The following is a 15,655-nucleotide window of genomic DNA, read 5'->3' as shown; positions in this document are numbered from 1 at the left end:
AGTGACAAGTGCATTCGGCAGCGTGCCAGAGTAGCTGGGTTCTCAGTAGCTACCAAAGTCCTGGAGGCGCTCATGGCATGGAGAATGAGGGAATGCGTAGCAGCTATACCCTGAAGCCTCTCTCCTCACACAGGTTGGGTACTGGTACTACATGTCATTAGTAATGTGGGCCAAATTGGTCATGTGAGCCCTTTCATTTTTAAATTGGTGGTGAGACTCTGTTTGAGCTTTTATCTCTTTTTGTGTTTCTATCAAGGGGTTGGGTCATTGGTTAAGTTACTAAGGGAACAGGTCTCACATTGACACATGCTGGTTCAGGTGCACAATACAGTGCTGCCTTATGCCATAAGGGATTTTAGCCCTTTTTACTGTGGGTGTTATTACCTCCTTGCCCTCTAGAGACATGTTCGAGCTACTTTCCTCTCGGTGTCAGGTGAGAGCTGGTGTGAATCTGGCCTTCAAGCAACAGTAGTTTCTTGGCTGCTTCAGATAGAATTCTGTCCATCGTCTGGTATCTGTTTGTCTGTACTTTTCCAATGCTGGTTGAAACTGTTGGGAAAGAATTCATAATTGTATGCAATTTTCCCTCCATGTGTCAACCCCCAAACATTTTTTGCTGCTGTTAAGACACCATTGACTGAATGGGGAAACTGACATGCCCTTAAGACAGTCAGTACTGGGAGACTGTTTCCCTTAGTCCTTTCCTCATGTTGCAGCTTTTAACCACTCTGCAATGTATCTTACCATACAGCACACTTGGGTCTATAGTCATTTCCAAAGGCCCTAGATACTCTCGCTGGACTTTTTATGAACTGTGCAGATGTGTAATGGACAGGACTGGTGGCAGATATCTTTTTGCATTCTTTTTAACCCTTTCCTGCCATGTTAACCGCGTTTGGCACAAATAGGTAGCCTGGCTCCAAAATGGCCATGCCACGAGGTTCTTTGTCCTGTCCTTTGACCATCTTGCCTCTTCACCTTCCCCAGGTCGAGTCGACCCGGGTCCGTCCTTATTTGGTCATGCACTTTCCCGCAAATCCCAATGCTTTTGCAGGCTTCTGCATGCCTTGTGTGGGTGCCTCCAGGATGTGGGCTGGAATGTATGGTTTCGAGGAGGCCCTTGAAACTTGGTATACTGCTAGCTCTGTGTCCACAGCACCCTGGCACCGAATTTCGTACACTTGGCATTCCCAGGTCTGAAGTGAGACGAGTGCGCCAGGACCGGAGTGAACACGGTTACTGTGTTGCCCTGCCGTGGCAACGTGCTTTGGAAGTCCGCTGCATTTGTGACCCTCTTGCTTTGTTGATTCATCCACCCGGAGCAGAGAAATCGCCACTGTCCCGTTTGGGAATCATCGTTGTATTTCAGGCACTAAAAGTAGCCGAGACGTCCTTTTTGCCCCATTCGAACCTGCAAGCGAAGTGGACTGACCTGCCTAAGTTTGGGTCTGCTCGTGTCGGGGACCGGTCAGTACTCAATACCCCAACTGGTGGCCCCTAGCACAACCCCCATTTTTACGCATGAAAGGCCCCTTGGGGCCCCTCTCCTTTCCACTGCTATTGCGAAATAGCGACTCCATCCCGAACTCTTGAACTGCCTGTGCCTTCAAATGGAGGACCTTCTTGAATAGTGAACTCGTTCTGCATCGCCTCATCCACCTTCCCGAGCTGCTAGAGACCCCTGAAGAGACCCTGTTCTGCCCATTGGAACAACCGCGTGCGCTTGCATGGCATGTACTATTGAGCTCAAGGCTCCTCTCCTTAGGGCTTGGACTGCCTTTTAGTTAGGTGTATGGTTGATGTCGAACTGGTAGGACTAGCTGCACTGCCTGTTTCCTTCCCATCTAGGTTGTCGACAAATTTCGTGCATTTAACCCTTTGGACCCCAGTGTGTGTGTGTGTGTGTGTGTGTGTGTGTGTGTGTGTGTGTGTGTGTGTATATATGTATATATATGTATGTATATATATATATATATATATATATATATATATAATATAGTGTTGGTTGTGTTGGTTTGCTTAGTGTTACTGTGATTCTTTTGCTATGATCTCTGTTACAAAGGCCTTGTAATAAATGTGTCTATTTTTGATATAACACCTGTCTGGAGTAATTTGTAAGTGTCCTTGCTTTGTGTGCTCATTGAGGTCTTTGTCACCCACACCCCTCCTGAGACTTAGTCTTGACCGCCTGCCATAGCTACCTTGATTGGTCTGGCTTGTCCAGAGGTTAACCTGTTCCAAGAAACTAGGCTGGCCTTCTGAACTTCTGCCCACCAGGTCAGAGTTTAGAAATCCATCTTAACAGAAACCTTCCCTGCTAACCTTGGCAAACTGTGCATTGCTATCTACGCTGTTCAGGCTTGGCTGTTTTTGCTGGCACAGCAAGACGGGATCTCTGTAGTGTTGGGGCTTCACCATCTCCCGTTCACCTAATGTGGCTGTGTCCTCCAGTTTGGTTTGCATTGCCGCTCATTTTAGTTGCGTTCTGTATTAAGCAAGCTTTTATGGTTATTTTCATGCGACTTGCTTTTCAGCATAGAAAAGAGAATATAAGTCTTCTAACCTAGTGGATTCAAGCATGTTCTTTGTGTTCTAAATGCAGTTGTACCTATTGTGCGTGTATTTTCGTGCGGATGCATATGTGCTTTGTGTCTAATGCACCTACGTGTGCTGGCCTAAGCCATGATGTAATTTAGCTTCTTCATGATCACGGCTCATTCAGTTATTGCCTACAGGTTTATTGCCTCAGTGACATCATCTGGGTATGGTCTGTAGGGCTGCCTCAGTGAGTGGCATCTTTCGCTCTTGAGGGGGTAGATTCCAGGAACGATGTGAACCATTAATGCCTGTTACACCGAAATGGTGGTGGGGGGGGGCGGGCGGGGGAGCGAGGGACCTGATTGAATCTGTGTCCCTGCACACCCCTTAATGTTCAGTTTATTAGACTCTATATTGGGGCATAGCACCCATGTGGCACTTATATGTTGGACATTATATCCTATGGACACTTATCTTTGGCTGTGTTACCTAGAGCTAATGGAAATAATGATCGTAAACATTTGGTTTCAGACCCACTGTAGCTTTGTCTTGAGATTTTAGTCCAGTGTATTAACTGTCTGAAGTAGAGATAATAAATTAAGTGCCTCTCCTGCAGAAGTAGGAATATTTTGATCTCCTGGAGGTTAAAGATGCAGTTTGAAAAGAAAAACCAGTCCTGTCCAGTTTCAAAAGCGCAGGGGCGTTGCTAGGGGGGGGCTAAGGGGGCTGTAGCCCCTGATCTTTTGGTTGTAGCCCCTGATAGAATCTCAGGAGCTACAGCCAAAAGACTAGCTAGCCCCCAGTCCCAACAATTCCGACATCAGCATAGCCCCGGGTCTTTTCCAGACCTAGCAACTCCCTTGCAAAAGCGGTATATTCAAACGTGGTAAAACTGTTTGATACGTGTAGCCTAATTAAAAGGGTAAACATTTTATTCAATTTCACTTGATTTGACTGACTTAGTTCTATTCGTTCCCTTTTCACTGTATGGTTTGTGTGTTTGGGATTGTAAGTAATACATCTTTGTAATACATCTTTGTTTCCCAGAAGAACCTTGTACTGAGATTGAACTTCTGCCTTGGTTTCTCTTTTTTGTTAAAGGAACAACCATTAATGTGAAGATGGCTAGTTTATCAACACTACCAATCGCTGTCCTTTTTAGCATGGTTGGGATTTCAATCTGAACATCCCCTCTGCTTTCTTTGTGTTTTGTTAGTTTCTGTGGTAGTTTTTTAAAGTCTCTTTTAGAAGATGCCATTGTTTTTCCTGGAATTAATTGGTTTACTTTTATTTCTTCTTTTTTTACATACAGGCTTTTTCCACAGTTGGAACACCAGACTACATCGCACCTGAAGTATTCATGCAAACTGGCTATAACAAGTTATGTGACTGGTGGTCGCTTGGAGTCATCATGTATGAGATGTTGATTGGTAGGTCAAACACTTGAAAGCAATGAAAAAAAGTAGATCATTTGTTAAGGTTGTTTACTATGCTACTTGCCAGTAAATGAATGATACTTTTCTGCTTGTTTCCTAGATAAGCTTGCTTCTTCTGTCCGACCAATGAAAACGCTTGGAATGCATCAATTAAGGTGTCCCGTCAAAGTTTCGAAAACATAGTTTCGAAATACAATAGTTTCGAAACAAAAGGATCGAGGAAAAAAAAATTCGAATGCATTTATTTTAATGTAAATGTGTTTTTGTTTTTTTGGGGGGTTCGTATAGTAAAATCAGTGGTTTTTCCCAAAATAACAGGGTTTGGGGAGGAACCCCCACAAAAACATGCATTCTGAAAAAATGTTTTCGATCCTTTTGTGCCGAAACTTTTGTATTTCGACACCATGACTGTCGAACAATTCTCTATAAACCTTCAATTAACCCTGGCATAGACCATATTCTCAAAGTTGCTAAAAGTCAAAGTTGCTAAAAGATTCATGTTTAGTGGCTCTTTATCATAATGTAATCTCTTGCGACTAACCTTTTCTTAGTGCCGTGATGGGTTCTGCTTCTAGATTAGTAGGCAATTAAAAAATGTGTTCAGCTAGAAAGATCTTTTAGGTATTTGGTGGAAGAAGAGGTAAATGCAGATAAACTCAGCTACGTGAGCTACCATATGTGAGATTAATAACTAATTCAAGTGAACTCAACTGCTGGCATTGTTGCCATTGTGTACTATATTGGGTTTCTGCATCTGCAATAGTCTATGTAAGAATTACATTCTGAAACTAAGCACAACAGTATCTCATTTCGATTGATGCACAACCCATAGAGCACATGATGCGTAGATTACAGAGGCCAGAGTGCTTTTTTTTTCTTTTTACGTTCACTAGTGCTCTCCTTCCTAATCGGATGTTTATGCTTGTAGTGCCAGCAGCCTTTCATTGCTTTTTCAAACAACAGTCCCTTTATTTTGGTGCGAGGCTTGCAGCATAGATGTTTCCACATGCACCAAGATCATGCTCCAGCACCTAGGTGTGTTTTAATCCTAATCAGTTTCATCCACATTCTTGTACATCTCTGTTAAATTTTATCCTATGATCGCCTCCTTTTTGGGTGCTTCCGTTTCTTTGCGTCACTGCTTCCTTGAAGCAGCATTTTTGTATTCTCATCTCTTTTTGTAAACATTGCTTTTTCTCTCTGCTGTATCTACCACTGACGGCAAGGCTTAAGCAACGTGTTGGATTCTGTAAGGTGTTTGATTCTCATTGAACTGGATTGCCCAGACATTGTCCTGTTGTCATGGCCACTGGACAAGGGTCCAGTCCTTCCTCACCACCATGGTCCAAATGGACCCGGTCCTGGCGCCAAAGTGAAAAAGTGTGCCTTGAACACTCTGTGCCTAAGGCACGTGCTGTAAGGCCGGGTGTGGCCATAGAACATCACTGGAAGGCACGTAGTCCCTGGGAGGGGCATGGTGGAGCCACTAGGCGGGGCTAAAGGGAGGGGCCAGGGCCAGCCTATATAAGGCCAACCCATCCATGTGCCTTCGCTTAGCGTTTGTGTGCTTTCTGCAGTGTAACGCTTCCCGCTGTCCTTACCTGTGCATCCACCTGATTCCAGCTGCTCCATCTCTGAAGACATGTTACCTGATTCCAGCTACTCCATCGCTGAAGGCGCCTCCTACCTGCTTCCAGTTGCTCCATCTTGCCTCTTACCTGCATCCCATCACTATCGGAGTCCGAGCCTTCTTCTCACCCTATCCGGGTGTCCAGCTACTCAGAGCTCTGCTTCTTTTCTTCTCCTTCGCAGTACCTTCATTCTGGAACCGCAGAGCTGCGTTGAACATCAAGACTTCACTCTCTGCCGCCGGCCTCCTCCTGCAAGGGAGAAAGAAAACAGGATAGAAATTATATAGATAACGAACGCTTGGCCGCGCCGTACTTGAGACTAGAGTTCCATCATAAAGGCCAACTTACCAGCTAATTTGGGAGCTCCATCATCCTCAAGGGAATCCCCGGATTCGCTCCAGTACTCCGATCTGCATTTTCACACCTATTGGGAAGAGATAAGACATTGCAAGAATTACTCTTAACGATCAAGACAAAGACATTATAATAAACTAACTATAATCATGACCAAAAGACTTACCTTCTAAGTGGATTGGTCGCAGCGAGTCTGGATCAACCCTTCCGAGGACCAGTGAAGCAACTAGGTCCACTCTACGCGCCCCTGCTATAAGAAGCAGGACGGATAGCTCAACATTACAACACAACAGGTGAGCTTGCATGGGAAAACGCTTGTGCACTTCACTTTGGCACAAGAGGGTCGAGGGAAGTCACGACACCACCACGCCATTCTCATTGCCTCTCATCTTCTCTCAGGGACAATACAAGCATCCAGAACTGCGTGCTTTGCAGAAACGGGGAAAGAGGCGATCCAGGGGAGCCAAGTCAAGGGAGGGCTCCAACCGTGCCCCAACCTCCCCGCAGATACCAGGTGAGCATATTACCTGTCCAGGTAATTTTTCATCCACTGAGTTCGTGTCAATTTTGTGCTCTGGTTTAACACTGGTTGGCGGGATCTCGTGCCAATGCTGAAAATGACATCTGAATGCCACTGTAGGTTTTGTGGAGAATCTCATGCCATCCCAGTAAGAGAGAATATGGCCTAGTCATGAAAACCTTTTGGTACTAGTGGGAAGGTTGCCTTCCTCCTTCCAGGGGTTTTCCACTGCCCATTCAGCTTAAGGTTTCTCCAGGAACATGTCCTTGCGTAGATCTCTTGGTGAGAAGGCACAATTTGTAAGGCTTGGCCTTTGTAACCACACAACCTTTTCACTTCAGTTAATGTTAGTACTGTAGCCTGGAGGGGTTAGCCAGTTTTGTTGCCACCCAGTCGTGCACGGGACACTATGGAGTAGGACAGGCTCTCTGAGTAGAATTCCCCAACAATATTAAGTTTGCAAATCCTCTGTCCTGAACCTTCTAGCACTACTGCTGGTCTCATTGGGATGTTTTTAATTGACTTCGAAGATGAGTGAGACTATCTCCCCCTACTACATTCACTTTTTGTTTTGGGACGCAGGGTCCAGTGGGGACGGGTAGTTAACTGGATGGACCGCTCTCCTTTGTTTGGCATCCATGTTTCCTATGGCGCACCCTCCACCTTATATGGTGTGCTGTCGGGGCCCCCAAGCCATTTTTGCAATGTTTTGGGTGCACTAAATATCTACTAGGCCTATTGGTGCAGGAGTCATCCTCTCCTTTTTATGAGGTGTGTTTTCACCCTTGCAGTACAAGCCATTTTACATTGAGCGCTGTAAGGACACTCTACTTTTTTATTCTTTCCAAGCATCTTGTGAACAGGTTGGCGACAGTCGTCGCTTTTTTTTTTTTAACCCTTTTTGCGGGTGCCATTATCTTGTGTTGCCTTTGTGACAATGCACTTAACCATTACTCTATATGGCCTCTCTGTTTTAAGCCCTGTTCAATATGGCCTTTCCTTTGATTGCCATCCTTCTACCTAGCTAGGTGGGGATGGTCCCCTTTCTTTATGCACCTAGGTTGGCTTCTTGTGTGTCTCTATCCACTTTACTCCTGGGACATGGATGTTACTTAACAGATTATAGGATGTTGCTGTCCACTATTGGACAGCCATGTCCAGATTTAAATCTTGCAAGCATCCTTCTTGTAGGGAAAAGTAACACCCCTGGACAGATTCTGGATATTCCGAGATGAGCTGGACCCAGAAACCAAGGCTACCACTGGATCAAGAAAGACTACTGAGGGATGCCGGAGGACTGCAGGAACCAACATTGGCGCAGTCAATACCACCTTTGCAGCTCATCACGGATTTGTGTTTTTAGTGCCCTTTTACAGGAACCAGATGGATGAATATCGCCGGTCAGATTTTCTTCACGCTCTCGGTCCTGCACTCTGGTGAGGGAACTTCAGAGATTTGAATAGTGTGTCTGAAGGTCGACCAAAGTTTCAGATGAAATCTGACTTCGGAAGACCATGCACTGCACTTGAGGTCCCCTGCTATTGTCTCTTTGCAGCCCGGGAAGGTTGCATCACGTTGAGGGGTGACTGGTTTTGCAGGTCTTCTTGAGACTAGTGCATTTCACTAGCCTCCTGGTAGGGGTCGTCATTTTTGGGACCTCCAGGTTGCTTGGAAGGGAGGGTTACTTACGGCTTCGGTCACACAGCAGGTCGCTGGAAATGTTTACAGACTTTCTCTTCGGATTTGGTTGCAGTGGTCAACTTGCAAGCAGCTTCAGGGTTGCAGTATTTATCAGGTGGTAGTTGCTCTGATGTTCACTACAAACTTAAAACCCTTATGTCCTCAGGAACATTTTGGAACACCTAAACAACTTGGTACATGCTGTGGTTGGAATTTTAAAGTTTTAGTATTTGGTGCTGAAGGGCTGTTCTGATCTGTGTAACATCTTTTCTCCGTACCCAGGGAAATGCAATTATTGTGTGAATAACTGCTTGTGATTCTAAAGTAGTGTGCAACTCTGAGTGTTACCTAACTGTGAGTTGTACATATGTACTGTAGGGATGCAGATGGAGGAGGCTGATGCACAGGTGGCATGATTGTTGGCATAAAACTTTTATTTAATCAAAATTAAGAGGTAGCTGTCAGGAAACGCTCTGCTAGGAATACAGATGTATCACTTAAGTCTCTAAAGCTTGCGCCATCACCCGATCTTTCAAACGGTCAGTATTAAGGAGAAGGACCCCGTTCCTTAATCGCTGACGATTGCCATGGCGACGAGTGAAGCCTTTCATTGCACGCAACCAGGCGAATACGAAGCGCACACCGTCAAGTCACGTGATCCTTCGGTGCTTCATGGCACGTCATCCAAGGAAATAAACTCTGCCATCTGTGAAGCCTCTGTGCTTCTGATTGCAGTTTCCTAGACCTTGTGCTCTTCGTTTTGTTTTCTGCGCTTGGTGCTTTTTGACCCTGAGTCGTTTACTGGACTCGCTTTTGTTCTACGTTTTGCCTCGTTCTAGGCCCGCTCGTGATCGACCCTGCCTGCTCTATGGACAACCTTCGTCAGTTTCATTTCCCCGCACGTTACCGGACTCTGACTTCACAACGGATTCCTTTGCTCTGCCCCTTCCTGCCATGGATCCTCCGTTTGTCAACTCATGAACTGTTTCACTCCATTCAGCATTGGAACGACGCTTGCTGGAATATCACTTTCACAAATACAGCACACGGACTACAGACGCTAACTGTACTGATACCATCTAGGCGTCCTCGTGCTGTTGGGCTAGGTTGTTTGTCCAGGAATTGTATTCCGGACGTCTGCCGTTCCAGTAGCACTCGGGCGTCCTTGTGCTGTCGGGGTACTCTTGGATACTGCTGGACTCTGGACATTAGTCACTGTTCGGATCCTGCTCCGGTAAGACTGGTTTCAATTCTTTATTTTGCATTGTGGTATCTTTGCCTTAGTTTCCACAGCTTAGTGTGGGTTGATGTTCCTCCAGGTCGTGGAAAGCCTCCAGGGATGCTTTTCATCTGATCCATCTCATTGCAGGGCTCTATTGCAACATTCCTACTCGTAGTGAGGTTTGTGAGGTTTGTTTACTCACTCTGTTCGCTGTTGGGGCTTTTTGCTACACCTCCAGCAGTACTCCTTCTTTGTCTTTGCTTCCACAGCCGGCGTGTCGTGGGTCTGTGTGCCATCTTCCAACTACTTTATCTTTCTGGTTGGCATCTCTTCACAACAGAGGGTTACAATAGTGGGAAGAATTCTTCAGTGACTTAGTATACTATATCTGTGGTTAGTGCTCCTTCTGCACCACACGACTGTATTGGCCGTGATTCTTGACAGCCTATCTCTTTGCTAACTCCAAGAGGGGCTGCCTTGCATCAACTAAGGCACCAAGGATTCGGTCAGAATGTCCAGGTAAACTGTTGTGTGTCAAAATGACTACTTCGAATGGTCTGTGGGATGTCAGCGCCTCATTGTCTAAGACTTTCTTAGAAAATCCTTCGATATGTCTCCATCTTCGACACCATCAACACCGAAGACCGGTTTTTAAAAAATGCAGGGACTGCGGGTCCAAGATGTCCTTTATCGACCCGCACTGTCTGCTTGTGGTGCCTCGGGGAGGGTCACGACACTGCCAGTTGTTCAAAGTGTTGGTCTATGACAGGAAAGGCCTTGAGGGAGCGGAAGGGGAAACTCCAGGTAGGAAGAATACCCAAATCCCCTAAGCCCCGACCTGCTAAGCCTTCAACCGACGAGTCGAGAGGTGACTCTCCTCGGAGGAAGAAGGCGAAGCGCTCTGTCTAGCAGTGGCTCCCACCACGCTTCATCGGCAAAAAAAGTTGAAGAGGCAGCACCGGAGGTTGCCTTAGTCGACATCGTTGTCCGACAACTCACACGAAAGGGTTGCATGTCCCACAAAAATAATCTACCCCAGCCAAATGGGAAGCTTTCCGAAAGGAAATGTTAATCTTTGAGAAACAAGGTAATGCTCCTACCAAGCCTTCAAAGCAAGCCGGTAAGTATAGGTCTCGCTCGAAATCCTGCATGCCCTCGAACCCGGGAAAACGGCCTGACAAACATCGGGAGCCCTCTAGGCCTTCTTTCGATGAAAATCACAAAGAGAAGTAGAGGTCCTCGACGCCATCAAAACCGTCAACGCCAGCGGTGTCCTCGCCGCCTGCCTGGCCTCTGACGACAGTGTGTTCGCCCATCAGGCCCTCGACGTAGACATCGATGTCCAAGTTCAAAAGCGGCTACACTACATAAGCTGGCTGTTCCATCGCAGCCAAGCGCCCCTCCTCCATCGGCGCCAATAAAGCCTTCAACGCCTACACTAACTTAACCTGAAAAAGCTTATGCTCCTGTACCCAGAAAGGAGTTTTTCAAATCCCTCTCTTCAATCTATGAAGATGAGGAACGCTCTGATGAGGAAGGTGCTCCTTTTGGGTTTTAATATGGGACACCCAATGTTCCAGATTATCTGATATCAGAGGAGTCCAGGATTAAAGATCTGCATGTCAATTTACAGTCTGTGTGGAGTTGATCCTTCACCCGAACTGGAGTTTGGTAGGCCTGAGCCTGACTAACATGCTGACGCTCCATACAGACAACTCATGTCCAGAGTTGTAGAGTACCTAGGATGGAGCAGACCACCACTCCCTTATGAACAGGACGATCTAACCGATATTTTGGATAAAGGTCCTCAGACAGACTCTCTTGCCCTTCCAAATGGCATTACAAAAGAGGGTGGCTTCAAATTGGGGAAACTCTGGAGACCAATCTGGCAGTTAATAAGAATCGAATAAAAATATACCGCCTATCCAGTAGTGACTCCGACTACTTGTTGGAAAAAAAAAAACACTCCGGAGAGTCTGGTGGTGCAGGCGGCTACAGCGACTTCAAAACGGGCAGCATACCCTACCATCCTTCCTGATAGGGACAACAAGTGTGTAGATGGATGGGCGAGAAAGGTATTTTCAGCAGAGAGCATGGCACTGAAATTGGCCAACTCCACCTGTGCCCTTGTAACATTTTTTGTATGCTCTGTGGGATTGCATATCTATGGCGGCAGAGAATATTCCTGAGGGTGAGAAAAGGGATGGCTTCTTGGCTATGTTAATGACGGCAAAGAAGCTAATTGTGAAGCCCTTCAGTCAGGATTGTATACTGCGGATAGCGTATGCAGGTCCATGGCTACCAGCACCAAAATGCGCAGATATGCTTGGTTGAGGAAGTCTGGTTTTGCACTAGATGTGCAGTCTAGGCTTCTCAGCATGCCTTTTGATGGCTCTCATCTTTTTGGCAGTAAGGCTGACGAGAGCCTTGAAAAGCTGCAGACCTCGAAGGCAGCAGCCAAATCTTTAGGCGCCACTGTTAGGCAACCTCAGCCTTTTCAGACCAACTTTGGAGGAGTAGATCTTTTCGCTACTACTGCTCAGTTGGAATGGCGAGAGGAATGGCCAGTCAGAGGGGCCAAAGAAGGTTTCCTCGTGGTGGACGAGGTAGATGTGCCAAGCTAGCTCAAGCAGCAGCCTCCTTACCATCGGCTTCTGCAGCAGCCGCCACAAATACACTGAGGTCTTGAGTCACAGTACACCCATGGGGGGCAGACAGTCTTCAGATGCCCATGGTAACTGCCTTCCTTTCATAAGAATACCTCAGAACAATCCACCAGGGAGCTGCTCTTTGATGGTTATGGATCTGCTCCTTGTGCAGGAAGTTTTAACCCTGCTGGAGAATGGTGCCATATAACCGGTACCTGTAGCAGAGACTAACAAGGGATGGTACTCTCCATATTTGTTTGATCCCCAAAAACGATGGAGGTCTGAGACTCATCTTGGACTCAGGAAGAACAGGTTCAAGATGGTCACACTTTCTCAGATCCTTCCTCCAACTTCAGGTTTGGTTGGTGTCATTGGACCTCCAGGATGCTTATTTTCATGTGCCAATCCATTTCAAGCACAGAAAATACCTGAGGTTTGCTGTTGGCGGTTCTCACTTATCAGTTTCGAGATCTGCCTTTCGGGCTGACCTCTGCCTAGAGGGTTTTCACCCAACTGATGGCAGTGGTGGCAGCGAATCTCAGGAGAGGGGAGGATTCACGTCTAGCCCTACCTGGATGATTGGCTGATCAGGGCGCGTTCTCCTGAACAAGTCATGGATCATCTGAAAGTCCCCTGCCACTCTCTCTACAGATTGGGCTTCTCCCTCAATTACAAGAAGCCCCATGTGACACCTTCTCAATATCTCCAGTACATCGGGGCTGTTTTAGACACATCCTTGGGAAGGAGCTTGCCACCAAAGGTGAGGGCTCAAGACATTCTTCAGATGGTTGCCAAATTTCAGAATGCCCAAGATCGTTCGGCCTTCGATTTCTTGAGGTTGCTCTGCCTCATGTCATCCTGCATTTTTCTGGTGCCAGAAGCCCGCCTGAGAATGAAATCCCTTCAGTGGGCTCTAAGACCACAATGGTCCCAATTCTCAGGAAAACTTTCGGACCGAGTTCAGATTCCAGACAGGGTCTCACAGGATCTTCTATGGGCATGCAGGGAAAATGTTCTGAAGGGCGAACGCTTCTGGCAACCATGGCCAGAGATTACAGTAGTGACGGATGCCTCGCCCATGCCAACGATCTGACAGTCAGCAGTTGTTTGTCTCCATCGGAGTCCAAACTACACAATCTTTTGGAGCTGAGGGCAATCAGACTAGAGCTGAATGCCTTCCTGCCCTCTGTCTGGGGAAAGAATGTCCTGATAATGACGGACAGCACAGTGGCCATGTATTACCTCAACAAGAAAGGAGGTGTAGGGTCACTACCACTGTGCAGAGAGGCAATGCAGCTCTGGTACTTGGCAATTCAAGAAGGAATCTATCGGCAGTTCATGAGGCCGGAGAGAACACACCGGCGGATGCTCTGAACAGGCAGGGCACAGTCTCACACGAGTGGGAGCTAGCTCAGGAAGTCCTTCAAGAGATCTTCACCCTTTGGGGAACCCCTCAAGTAGATCTTTTTGTGACAGGGACCAACCGAAAGTGCGAAAGATACTGCTCCAGGGAATTTCACCCAAGAGGAGCTCTGGGAGATGCATTTGTAGTGGACTGGGAGTTTCTACCCCTATACGCGTTTCCGCCAGTCACCGTCATGCCTCACGTTATCAGGAGGTTGAGAAAGTTCCGGAAGCTCATGATCCTAATTGCCCTGGACTGGGCCATGAGGATGTGGCACTTGGACCTTCTAGACATGTCCATGTGTCCGCGGATACGTCTTCCCCACAGAGAGGATCTTCTTTCGCAAGAGGGGGGGTCAGGTTCTCCACCCAGAGGTCCACATTCTCAACCTTCACGCTTGGTTCCTGAAAGGTTGAGATATAGGGATTGGGACCTCCCAGATGATGATACGGAGGTGTTGCTTTTGGCTAGAATACGAGCAACAAAATCCTTGTACCGTTAATGTTGGAACAAGTTTTGCAACTGCTGCAAGGAAAATAATGTAGATCCTTTTCTTTGTAAAACGCCAGGCGTATTGTCCTTCCTTCTATCTTTAGCCAATTCAGGACTCCAGATTAGTTCTATTAAAGGGCATCTGGCAGCGCTGTCCATTTGTAAGCGCTCGTCAGTGGAATGCTCTTATTTCAAGATCCCACTGGTATCTCAATCCCTTTTTCAGGACTCATTGTATATCCTCCATCTCCTTTCCATGTTTCCGGTTTGGGACCTAAAGTTGGTCTTAAAGTTTGTAATGTTTGCACCCTTTGAACCCTTGCAGACGTGTCCTCTACGGTTGTTATCCGTTAAAACCATTTTATTGGTTGCTCTCACATCAGTCCACAGAGTGAGCGAGTTTTAGGCACTGTCAGTAAGGCCACCATTTACAGTCTTCTACAAGGACAAAGTTGTCTTGAAGGTCAAACCTTCCTTTTTACCGAAAATCATTTCGGATTTTAATTTGAACCAGAAAATTGTCCTTCCCTCCTTCTACCCTTCTAGTAAGAAAGACTTCATAGGTTGGATCCTAGAAGAGCTCTAAGCTTTTAAATTTTGAGAACATCCAAAATACAGTTGTTTGAACTATTCATAGGGTATACAGGCCACAAACTGGGTCAAGCCGTTACCAAGCAAACCTTATCTAGGTGCATCATTTTGACCATTTCTGAGTGCTACAGTCTGGCAGTGAAAGAACCTTCTGAAGGTTTGCGGCTCATTCCTCTAGGGGCATGGCCACATATACAGCCCTTCAAAGGGGCGTTCCTCTAAGGAATATTTGATGCTGCAACATGGTCATCAGTACACACGTTTACAAAGCATTATGCTCTAGATGCTTCCCATTCTCAAGAGGTTGCTTTTGGCAAGGCAGTACTTTGTTCTGCCCCGGCAAATGTTTAATATACAAGTTCTACACCCTCCTCCAAATTCTAATACTGCTTTGGAAGTCTGTCAAAGATGAGGAATTTTTTGGAGGACGCAATCCATTCGAACAACAAGTTACTTACCCCTGGTAATGTTCTTTCGAATGGATGTTCCTTCAACGTATTCCTCATCGCTCTCCAATCCTACCCTTCTGTAGAATTTCCCATGCTATTACAGCTTCCGCTCCACCAAGGTTGAGTCTGTCATGACCATATTTATGGGCATCTCTGTTGCATGAGGAGGAGGAAAAAGAGCACTGAGGCCAATGGGCGCTGCGTGTGCTATATATGTTCTCCGATGACCTCACACTCGACAGAGGCCTTTGAGGGACATCAACCCGACATAGGGCGCCCACTGCCTAAAAATGTTTTCAGAAGCAGCGGAAGCTGGGCATTAACATGAGGAAGATGAGGAATACGTTGGAGGAACATCCAGTTGAAAGAAAGTTACCTGGGGTAAGTAACTTTTTCTTCTGTCCCTCACACTTGTAACTAATACTAAAGGGGTAGTGGATATTTTTGGTCCATAAGAATGGCACGCTTCTTTTGAACAATGGACTATAGTTTCAACTTCAGGTGGAAACTTCGCCTGAGAGAATGACTCCCTTCCCCAGGCCTCAGGTCCTTTCCAAGCTACAAAACAAAGTTCCAGTTTTTGAATTGGAATTGAGAACTTCACAACATCACAAAGTAAAGCTCCAGCTCAAACATCATTCCTTAGTGTTCATAGTTTTCTTCACTATTGGATTCCTGGAAAATGGCTC

At 46.4% G+C, this 15,655-nt stretch overlaps 1 protein-coding gene across 2 annotated transcripts in view; it reads left to right on the top strand.

The window, feature by feature from the left end:
- STK38 (serine/threonine kinase 38) overlaps nt 1-15,655 on the top strand; it is a 349,824-nt gene that overhangs the window by 237,080 nt on the left and 97,089 nt on the right. For both annotated transcript variants that reach the window (XM_069633553.1, XM_069633554.1), the window contains exon 9: nt 3,851-3,968. In XM_069633553.1, coding sequence (XP_069489654.1) covers nt 3,851-3,968 — 118 coding nt within the window. The remainder of the gene's footprint in view (nt 1-3,850; nt 3,969-15,655) is intronic.

This window comes from Ambystoma mexicanum, chromosome 13 (genome assembly GCF_040938575.1).
Source record: "Ambystoma mexicanum isolate Mex_15411 chromosome 13, UKY_AmexF1_1, whole genome shotgun sequence".
Classification (NCBI taxonomy): Eukaryota; Metazoa; Chordata; class Amphibia; order Caudata; family Ambystomatidae; genus Ambystoma; species Ambystoma mexicanum.
The sequence above is the reverse complement of the archived record's forward strand: the minus strand, read 5'-3'. Positions and strand labels throughout refer to the sequence as shown.